Here is an 11664-nt window from a genome sequence, read left to right on the forward strand (position 1 = left end):
CTTGATTTATCGACGCCAGCAGTGAAAAACCTACCGCAGATGGAAAGACAAACACAATATCTCACATATAAAATAAAAATAAGTGTCTTTTCCGAGAGGAAATAAACGAAAATGAGAAACAAAACTAAGCCAGATGAGATTACCTGTGAGGGATAAAAGGCTTTTCCTGGTGTGCTAGTGGACTAGAAGTTGCGAAATCTTCCGTGCCGGGTTAGAAACCATGTCTGCATGATGAGTAAGAGCAGTAAACAGAGGGAGCTGACTAAGTGCCGGAGGACAAGACTGTAGGAGCCCATAGCAGAGGGCGTGGACAACCCACACATTGAATTCCTCCCATTATACGCGCGAGCTCAGGTATGAATCAAGATTAAAAGAAAATGTTTTTGAAATTACACTTTTTTTTTTCTTTTTTTTTTCAAAATTCAAAACATGTTTTACAAAGATGGAGATAGTCGTTTCCTCCAAACCACCCCACCTGGTGAAACCAGCGTGAGTCAGACAGAAAGACAAATGGATGCGTTTAAAGCCTCTGCATATGCTGGTAATAATCAGATCTTTTCATTTTTTTTGTTTTCATTCTTGATTTTCTTGTTTATTTTGTTTTAAATCTCCTTTCTCAGCTCCTCTGACTTCTGAACAACAATGTAAACCTTGAGCAGCTGTAAAAAATAAAAACCTCATTCATAAAAAATTGGAGACCGTAAAATTTTCATTACAAACAGAGTGCAATGATTTTATTTACGAGAAAACGTTTAAAAATTGTTGAGACGGCTAACAAAAGCGTGAAAAAGTAAGAACTCTTCTTGAATTTGGTCGCAGAAACATATTTTTAAAAAAACCATCAAGTTGCAACAAAAGGTTAGAAAAGAGGCTCGGTGAACGGGAACAGTTGAAGGAGCATGTTGCAACAAGTTAAATAACAAATGGGTGTAAAAAGAGCCTAAAGAGAAAAGGTGCTCTCTGACATAATTGAGTGTATTTTTTGACAATCTACAAAATATTTTATTTATTAAAATATATCTTAAACATTTAAAGAAAGATTAAGATAATATTTAACATAAAATTTACAGACATACATTGTCTAAAGAAGCTCGCAGTTTGCACGAGAATACAGGCTGTAAAACAACATAGGCTCTCATCCTTACTTTTGTCAAGGACAGTCTTGCAAACCTGTACAAGTTTATCCAAATGTGGGGTTGTAATGCATTGTAAAATGTTGGTATAACCTAAAAAAAAAAGTAATAAGCATGTTCACATTGCAGTCCCGCAGACTCATCATGGACCCCGAGTCCCTGAAAGTCCCCTGCTGGAGCTGCATGTCTGTTCACATGGAAAGCCTCCAGCTTTACTCTGGCTTTCAAAAAGAGGCTTATATTGCTTGAAACAACACTTACACACTGACTATTTGTATTAGGTGATATTATACTGAAAAAAAAATGTGCATTTTCTTTTTTTTAAGTCAAAACTAAACACTGTCTTGTTTAAAGTATCAGTTGTTAACCTACTCTTTTATTAAAATGATTCAATTTATTGTGGTTTCTATTTTGCCTAAAGATCCATTTTTAAATAAAGTATTAATAATATACCAGAAACATTACCACATGGAAAGAAATATTCAAAAGCTATTTGTGGTCTGCCCTCAAAAATAGGTGTTATACCACCACCTCCCCTTGAGGCACTGAATTATTAGTCAGGGGACGTTTTGGATAGCATGAATGACAACAGGGAGATGAACCTCAACAAATTTAATGAGTATTTCTTTTACTTTATTAACTTGAAAAGCTGGTAGTTATTCTCAGTGTAAGAAGTCCATCACCAGCTTGTTTTGTCTGAACTTGCTGACAGATTTACCAATAATACTGACTGATTTTACTGCTGACATTATTATTAAAAATTTAGAGAAAACTGAATTGCTAATGTGTTCTACTGGCCATATAAATAAATAAAAATGTCACAAACAAGAAGAGAAGTTTCACTGAAATCTTTACTGCAACACTTAACAAAGAAATTACATTCAACATTGCATTATGCTCATCAACAATTTGTGCAACAACATTCAGGTTCAGAAAAGCCTGAACCTCGTTCTTTGGCATTGAAATGCAGATGAAGACCTTAATAAGGTCCAGTAAACATCTGAAAGGTATCCTGAAATCCTTGTGGATCCAGTAAACACAAAAAACTTTTTTCTTTTCCTTTGCCCCAGTTCCAACTTTGTAGCTCATGGTCCAGTTTTACGGTCAGAAGGAGGAAGCTGATTGGATATTTCATGTTGCATTTCACCAAATCTCACTCATGTAACACTATATTTTCCAGGACTTCGCAGCGGAAGCCTTTGATCTATGAGTCAGCAGAAAAGAAGTCGTCTTCCCAGCATTCTCCTCCCTTAACCAGCTCATCTGGAGGCTGTACAACTATCAGCTGATCAGTACTACATCATCATTTGCTGGAACTCTGCAACATGAAAAACACATTGTGTGATCAATGTCGAAAACAAACTTGCAAATTTAAATTCACTAGAATTAAGTATGAGATTGAAGGACGTCCCCAATTACAGTTCGTTAAAAAGTTGGTTTTTTTTCTAAATTCCACCACAGTGCATGTACAAAATCATGTGCAAGCATTGCTGTCCTACAGAATTGTCTCATGTTTCACAAATGACTGTCACTCATCTGTGACTTATAACTTCAATAGGGTTTGACATGTTTATGCACAAGCAAACCACAGATTACATTTAAGGAGATTGGAAATGTGAAAATCACATAGCAGATGTTGGTTTAAATCCAAGCAATACAAGCAATTTTATCAGCCAGGCTCACAAGACCAACCACTGCTACTTGCTATTCACACTCAGCAAAGGTAAGAGGTCCGACAATAATAATAATAATAATAATAATAAAAATTAAAAAAAAAACAGATTAACAAAAAATTACCAGGTGAGAAAGCATAGCTAATCACCTTACTATGGCTTTTGTGAAATTGGCTCACAATTCATTGACCACTGCCCTGTTTATTAAGAATGCAAATATTTGTCCTCTTTAATATTTACCAATGATACCTCTGTATAAAAACCTGGTATATTGACAAAAAAGTTCAACCACACCTCAAATAGAAATGAGTTTTATCTTTCTTTTTTTTTTTTATAAAAGAGCCTCTAGTTGCATTGCACTTGTTACAAAAGGATATCCGTTCCAATGAGAAGCTACTTGTTCCAGCATGCAGGTTTTATACTCTTCCTAGAATATTACATAGTGATTGTTGGAATAATCCCCTGCACAGTTCATTAATCAGTTTTTAAGAGTCACACTAGCCCAAGCTTGTTCTTTTATTCTTGGAAAATTCTACTTTCATGCATTTATAACGCTAATAAACATAATGAAGGGATTCAGTGAGTCTAAATTTCTAGTCAGTGCATGTACCAATACTGAGAATCAACAAAGAAACAAACAAAAGCAGTCTGGACAAAAATGTAACAGTAAGTTACAATGTGAGAGCCTAAGTACTCAGAGTACTCAGCTTTGAATGAAGTACAATCACATGATGTGATCTTTTTCTGGATAAAAGATTTAGGATAAGTAATAATCTCACTTACTGTCTGGCAGTTTTGACACTGAATTTTAGTTTGGCTGTAATTGACAAACCATTTACGAAAAGTTAAAATTTGATAGTATTTTTGGAATTTTATATAAAAAACTGAATGCATCACAGTTTGCCTGAAACTTGACTTGACTCGACTCTCGACTATGTCCCAAAGTTTAAGTGCATAAACATGCGAGCACTCTCTGGCACACTGGAGACTGTGAAGCACACAAAGAGGCAGAGACATGAATTTTTATTAAATATTATCAGCAGACAGCAGACTGAAGAGGTCTGAAGATAAATACTGAATTGTAGGAACATTTAGTTTCCAAATTAGTGTTTCTCAAACACTTTATCTTCTGTTTCATTCAGTAGAAACTCTGCTCATTATGTCAAGCTATGAAACATATATTCATCTTGGACATCTGCTTTACTCAGATGTATCAGAGTAAGATCATAGGTGTGAGCATTTAATTTTTGACAGGCCGACTCTCAGAGTCTGACTTTCACAACCTGTGGTGAATTTTGAGGATTTGAATGCACTTCACAGAGAGGAATTTACCTCTGAAATGAAAACGGAGCTTTCAACCCTATTTCACATCCTCTTTCACAAATAATATCCTGAAAAACAACCAAACAAATAAAAACCCACCTTGACTAAATTTACAAAAAAGAAAAAAAGAGAAATCACCTTATAACTACATAAATGCATGCAAATTATATTGTTCAAGTCCCCAAAATTCATGTCATTTTGTGAAAGTGGATGATTAGTTCACTGACAGCTTTTCCCACACTGCTCACGATTCATTTTTCATAATCAGTTGCAATTAATTGAAAATGCTGGATAATTTCTGAATAAGACTAAATAAGAACATGAATCGTTTTCTCAATTTAAAGTTTTTTTAAATAAGTTTAAAATTAGTATGTAAAGTGCAACACACATTTTCAACATATCAGTAAGATCTGCTTTTCGGTTTTGAGTTGGGAAATCCCTTTATATCCAGTTCTCCCAATTTAAGATTACATAAACGTGGTAATGCTGCTTTCAGTCACACTCCAAACCACTGAAACATCCGTCTTCTCGAAATAATGTGAGTTGTCTAGAGCAGGGAATAAAAAGTTGTTTAGTTTGGCTTTTAAATGTGCGTTAAAAGTAAAAACCCAAATTATCAGATTAATCTAATTTTTTTTCCCTTTAATGAACATTACATTACATTATTAATAACCATTCAATCCTACTATATTAATATTGTACTGTTTAATTCGCCGTAATACCCTCAGGAACATTTATCTTTTGTTGTTTTTATGATTCGTGTATCTTTTAAAATCTAAACTGCTCATAAATTTGTATTTAGCTTATGCTACCAATATTTTCAAATGCATTGTAAGTCCTTTAAAATGTTCTGTCTGAATGAAGCTTTTCTGATTGACCAGATGGTTGAGTCATTGTGAGTTAATCTGTCAAAAAGGGATTTCCACACACCAAATAACTTTTGTTTTTTTTTTAACTAAGCAGGCAGAGACTCCTGTCTCTTATCTAAAACAGGATCAAGTACTGTAGTTAAAAAAGAATTATGGTGAAAAATGATCAGTTGCTTGCAGATGAAATTTCAACCATATCTGCAGATCTAATTTTTGCCAGCATATTAACATCAAAGGCGGCAACTGTCTGCAATTAAAAAGTGTGTGCAACTTGACAAGAGCACCAATGACATAACTTGGCCAAATCTAAAGAAGCCACTAGCAGTTTTCTGTTAATTGCAAGATACGTATTTGGTTGCAATACATAATGGCTCTGTAACTAAAACTGTGCTCACTTGAACAATTAAGCATCCACAGCAGGAAACCCTGGATGGCCCAATAATAGGAAACAGCTCTCAGACAAGCAGGAAAGACTCCAGAGTTGGAGTGTTAATGTCTGGTGAAACAATAATGATGCAGGAGCCCTGAAAGCGGAAACAGCTGCAATATTCAGAACAAAGCACAAAAAGCTCAAGACTACTAAAGAATTCAGCTCTCCTCTTCTAACTCTTTACAATATGTATAAACAAACACTGAAAGCCCTGGCAGAAAGTAGATGATCATTTTGAGCCTACACTGCTGATATCTATTAAAATTGATAAAGTAGCTACCTTTTCTGGAGCAAAAAAACATAGTTTACATACAAAAACAAAAATATAATGAAGGCTGGATCAGAAGCAGAGTCTGCATTTCTTCTAACAATAACCTAATAGAGGAATTGTACAATAAATTAAAATACTCATCAAAAGATGCAGAGCCCAAAGAAGCCTAGTGCTATTTTTGAGTTTTGTTTACCAAACTGTAAAAACTACAATGTAGTCAAAGACATGACTGAAGTGGGATGCGTTGAGAAACATTACATTGAGAAGTCCTTACTTCCTATTAGGAAATTAATGTCATACATGTCATACGATTACAAAACAAGCATTTAACCCTTAAAATTCTATTTTTGGTCTGCTTAATTCTTTACAGTAAAATTGTATTTACTTTTCAGCTCTGTCAACATACAGGCATATTTTCAAGACAACCTTAATAGTCATTATACGAGGCTAATGATGTGAAATTTAATGTAACCAATATATACCACCATTAGGCCAATCAATACAACAAAACTTCATCACGTAGAGTACTTTATAGAAATAATACAGAGATTACTAAGTGACCAATATTTTTTCACAACATTCTCTGAAGTTTTGGCTTTTAGGAGAAAAAGTATTAAACAAGATAGAAATTAATCTATACTTTATCTTCTTAGCATTTGTTTCTACTTTCCAGTTATTTATGGTACCGTTTACTTACTTTTTTCAGAAAACAAACTGAATCAGATCATTTTAGGCACCAACATGAGTCAAAAACATAATCTTGTCTTCATTCCAGCCATAAAGCACCATTAGTTTTGGTCTTTTCAGACAGACATAATTTTCTTGGTAATTGTTGATCTTTTGACCATTGCTCTTAATAAGCTCTCTTACGGCAAAAGGTTTAACAGGAAGTGGCATCATCATGACTTCCAGGTAAAAAGAGGTCTATTAGCAGCAACAAAGAAATAATTGCAACTTTTTTTTAAAAAAATGAAAACATGTTAAGAAGCATTTTTAATGACTCACTCATTGTGGATTTACCTTAGTAAACTCTAAATTTTGTAGCTGGGTTGTAAACCTCATGTGGTTGTAAATACCTGGAACATTTCCATAGATCTCCTAAAGATTAAGCTATTGATCACAATTCATCCACAGAGTTGCACACTACCCTTCCTAAGACAGTGTTGGCAATACGAGTTATAACTCCCAAGAGCTGTGTTGATCTAACAAAGTTTTCAGGATTAAAGAAGAGATCATGAAACAAAGGAAACAACATTTGGCAATTCTGCTGAACAGAACCAAACACTAAGGAGACACTATAACTTTACCATGCAAAACACTGCATAATGGATGATGAGTTTAAACTTACAACAATCATCTTGTTTAACCGCAGTAACAAAACTTTCTGGCTCATTTTGAGTCCCAGTGTTGAAAATCACTTGTTTATCTGAAAAGCAATGCAGCAAGTGGAGAGGCTGTGGTGGTAGTGGAAGGAAGGAAGGGGGGGGGGGGGGGGGTTATTCCCAGTGTTCAGCCTCACAGTTTCTCTGTAATCAGTCCATCACTGGGTGTGTCTGCATAGCTCCCACCACTAATTTCATTGCTCTCAGACCAAGTAAGAGTGAGCCAAACCTCAGCATGGAGGAAACATTGCAGCTTGCTGATGATAGGGATTTGCTCATAGAAAAGGAATGAAAAGAAATGAGAAACTTAAAGAAAACTACGGTTTTTTTTGGATCAACAAGATGTAACCTATTAAAATAAAGTTGAATTTACTTTAAATTTCACTGACTATCATTTTGAGAATTTTTTTTTCATATTAGAGGGCCATGTGAAGTCATTCATGTTCTCTGATCAAGAAGGTTGAGTTTTTGTGCTGAATGATATGTAATTCATCAAGAGACACCAAAACCACTATACACAAATATAAAACAATTCACAACTTTTTCCCTTTTTGTTAAGTCCAATTATGTCCATGAAGTATGCATTTCTTGCTTATGACTTAATATTTTATGCATTATGTGCTTCGCTTTATGACTCTTGGATCATATCCATTTATCTTACATGTCTCCTTTTTTCTTTTTTTGACAAATGTATTGCACCATTGCTTTTCTGATTTTTTTAAATTACCATTTCACGGCATATTTATAACTTAGTGTTGTAGAAACAATAAAAAAATTGTTAATGATTAAAGAAAAAAGTAAAAGCACTCATTTCTTTTTGATCAAACCCCATGCTGTCTTGAATTTCTCATTTCAGCAGAGTCTATGTGGAACTGTGGGCAATGCTGACAACCAATAATGCTGACCAGTTGGGAAGGGTTGTTGTGGAGACAGCAAAATGTGGCCATAAGTTCAAAATTACCCATGCACCAAAGGCTCTGAGTTACACATAAATCCCAGGTGACCACAGTGGAAGCTTCAGTATGTATACAGATGGTCTATTAATGGTCTATCAAATGAGTTATGAAGATGTCCACAGTGGCATCTCGTTTTAAAAGAAAGTATTTTACACTTACATTTATATTGCTTATTGAAAGAAGAATAAGGAAGTAAAAATTAAAAGGGTTTGGTAAAAGATTATGCAACATGTGAACCTTTTAGCATCTGCTCTTTTCAAATAAAACCTCAACTTGATACATATTAATGAATGTCACCAGATACCGTATACAGAAGAGATCCTTAAAAAGTACATAAAATTCAGTAGTGCAGTGGGAAAACTAGACACACCTATAAAGCGCAGATTTTTGCCAAGCCATTGTATTTCTTTTCTTTCTTTTTTTTTTTGCCAATGATTGTGGCCATCATTTTTAAGTTTGAAGCTAATGGCAAATTATCCTCATCTCCCCATAGTGAAAAATCCTTTGAAAAAATTCCTGTATCCAGGCAGTGATCTGGATCACCCCCAAAATGGAATCAAAACCTGTCCATTACTTTTTGAGTTATGATGCTGACAGACAGACAGGCAGACATCACCAAAAATATAACCTTCACCTTGGTGGAGGTTAAAAAAAAAAAGGTGTTACGGTCATGAAATCTCATCTCAAATAAACAGATGTCACCAGCTGTCAAATCTCAACTTTAGATCGCAACATCTCTCATGTTACATTTATGTTTGTGGAGAGCAGCACATATATGTGAAAGTGGTTTAGGCAAAGTGCTTGAATAGGAGTTTTGAGCAAGCATTGTAACATCTATCGTACCGTCGGCAGCAGCAGACCACAGAGTGTTTGAGCTCCATCTCTGTCCGGCTATTCTCCTCTAAAATGGGAAAATCTTTCTGTCCTCGGAGGAACTTCTGCAGATCCGTCAGTGGGAACCCATCCCTCTGATATTTCTGTTAGCAGGCACAGATAAAGTTACAAAGCATTTCAGATAAGATTTGAGAGACACATACTGATTTACAAGTGAAGAATACAAGTGAAATTGTAGGTCTGAATAAACAATTAAAAAGGTGCATTGCTGAAAATTACAATGACAATAATGTTTGCTAGTTATAAACAAATTGTTTCATATATGGTGCCATTAACAAGAATTGCATGGCACTTCTATGCATTTTGGTTAGATGCAATGTTGACATTGTGCATGATGATATTGCAAAAGGAAAATGCAGATTTTCCTTCTGGTTGCAGTTTGGTACTACACCACTGGCTGATCTGTAGCACAAGTTACCATCTAAACATTTGCTTAAGGCTTTTAACAAATACTTTCAGTAGTTATTAATAAATAAATTGAAAATCAAAAGCTCTACTCAAGCTTATTCTTTGTTCTTTATCTTTTTAGCTTCTGTTTCAGTCTTGTGTTCTTGAATTATTTTTCTGGCTTCTCTGTGGGAGAGTTTGTCTCTTTTGCAGACTTTTGTTTAACTTTATGATGATGACATGGTTCATTTTCCATGAATAAAAAAAAAAACCAAACAAACAAAATAACGGTACTTTAACTGGTGTATGTCTTTGCAGCTTAATGACCACCAGATCCATATGGTTCAAGACAAGATTTTTTTTTCTTTTTTATAAATGTTTCACATGCTATAGTACAATTGTAAATGGTACTTGTACTTATATAGTGCTTTTCGAGTCATGCTGACCACTCAAAGCACTTAACACTACTTGTCACATTCACCCATTCACATCCACACTCATACACCGATGGGCACATCAGGGGACAGCTTCGGGTTCAGTGTCTTGCCCCACAACAATTCGACATGTAGTCAGGGATAGCCTGGAATCAACCTCCCAACTCTCCAGTTAAAAGACGACTGCTCTTCCTCCTGAGCTACAGCCGCCCAAATGATTAGAAGTCTAACAGTTTTCACCTCCCTTGCTTACACCAACACAGAATTACCTTGATTGTTTCATAAGAATCAGTGATGAGGGCGATGAAGAGGGACAACACCATGTAGATGAAAAGGGAGATGAAGGAGTAGAGGTAAGCTCGACTGAAGAGCCACACCAAAATGTTCTTGTCCTTCAGCTGAGCAAAGGTGGTGAACATGTCATCGCCGTTCAACAAAGAGAATAGACACTCTGCCACTCGACTCAGGCCTTCAAACTACAGGAACAGGGAGGAAGGAAGAGAAAGTAACAAACAGTTAGCACTCATTTGCTCTAACACTTAGATGTTTGGCTCCACCACCTGCATACTTGGTTTTAGGCATGTGGCCTGAATGTTGCTGTACAGCTGAACAGGGAAAATACAAAACTTCACAATGCACATCGGTGAGGTCATATTTTTCCAGTAAACATCTCCTACTGTAGATTTAACCAAATGCAGTTTTTCCAAAGTGTTCATATGAAACAAAAATAGAAACAAAGGGCGACAGAGCAGACTCCAGAAGACTGAAACAGCTGACAAGAGTGTGCGTGATAAAACAAAGGGAAACAAGGAACCAAACCGTTTTCAGCGAGAGTTTAAAAGCCAGCTATATACATAAAGAACGAAGCCATGTCAACCAAGTGTGATAGTATCTAAAAACAACATCCCTCTGCGGCGCTATCGGGCGCTATGGATGCAGGGTACAGCACTTGAGGACGTGTGGAAAGGCAAGTCATAGGACATCCTCTGTTTATTCCTTCAGTAAATACACAGAGGATCCTGGAAGGGCCGACGGCACACTACAGGGGACTACCCCAGCCACCACAGTGTAAATATCCTGAGTGAGTATAGATATTTTATTACTTCTGGGAGTAAATTGTGGAACTGAAACCTATTTTACCACAACAAGCCTGCGAGTAATTAAATACTAATATTATAAATTTTATTACTTTTTCATCTAGATTTTAAATTATGAAAAGACTTGTTTGGGGAATATAAAAAGCGTGAGGCCTTTTTTTTTTAAATCCAAACTCTAGATAAGTTTGTAGCACCCTCTGCCATCCAAGCAGATTTGTGTAATTAGAATGTTTAAAAAAATCCTACCTGTCTCAACATTTAGGCTTAAAAGTGTTTGTTTCAGCATAAATCTCAATGTCAAAATAACCGTTTTCTACTAAATTCGGATTAAAAAGTTCAGAGTTTTAATTCTGGACAGAAGCTAAAATGGGTGACATTATAGAGCACAGCCGGTCCAAACAGGTGGGTTTTTAGAAAATATTTTAAGGTATAAAAAGACTGATTGATCCAGAAAGATAGCGGAAAAAGAGTTCATGAGGTGAGGAGGTCTACAGCTAAAATCTTTAGACTCCATCTTACACATATTAACAAATGTCAGGCACTGGAAAGAAGAAAATGATCTGAGGAAGGAATGTAAGGACAGGAGAGTTCAAAACGATATGGTAGAACAAGATTATGAAGAGCTTTAAAAGTGAAGAGAACAGAAAGTCAGAGTTAAACAAATGAAGTGAATTCTGCACATTAAACAGCTGCAGTAAAACAAAAACTGTCTTGGTAGATGGCCAGTATGAGAATTATTGCATCACTGTCCAAATATAAAAACTGTATTTACAGCAGAAAAAGCCTCTTCAGATTATAATCATAAACTTATTTAA

General features: G+C 35.5%; 1 protein-coding gene across 1 annotated transcript in view; it reads right to left on the reverse strand.

The window, feature by feature from the left end:
- Positions 1-2247: 2247 nt before the first annotated feature.
- mcoln2 (mucolipin TRP cation channel 2) overlaps positions 2248-11664 on the reverse strand; it is a gene marked incomplete at its 5' end in the record, with an annotated part of 18862 nt that continues 9445 nt past the window's right edge. The window contains 3 exons of the mRNA XM_079244756.1: positions 2248-2451; positions 8881-9014; positions 10022-10228. Coding sequence (XP_079100882.1) covers positions 2415-2451; positions 8881-9014; positions 10022-10228 — 378 coding nt within the window. The 3' untranslated portion in view covers positions 2248-2414. The remainder of the gene's footprint in view (positions 2452-8880; positions 9015-10021; positions 10229-11664) is intronic.

Source organism: Telmatherina bonti, assembly GCF_933228915.1.
Source record: "Telmatherina bonti genome assembly, chromosome: 8".
Lineage (NCBI taxonomy): Eukaryota > Metazoa > Chordata > Actinopteri > Atheriniformes > Telmatherinidae > Telmatherina > Telmatherina bonti.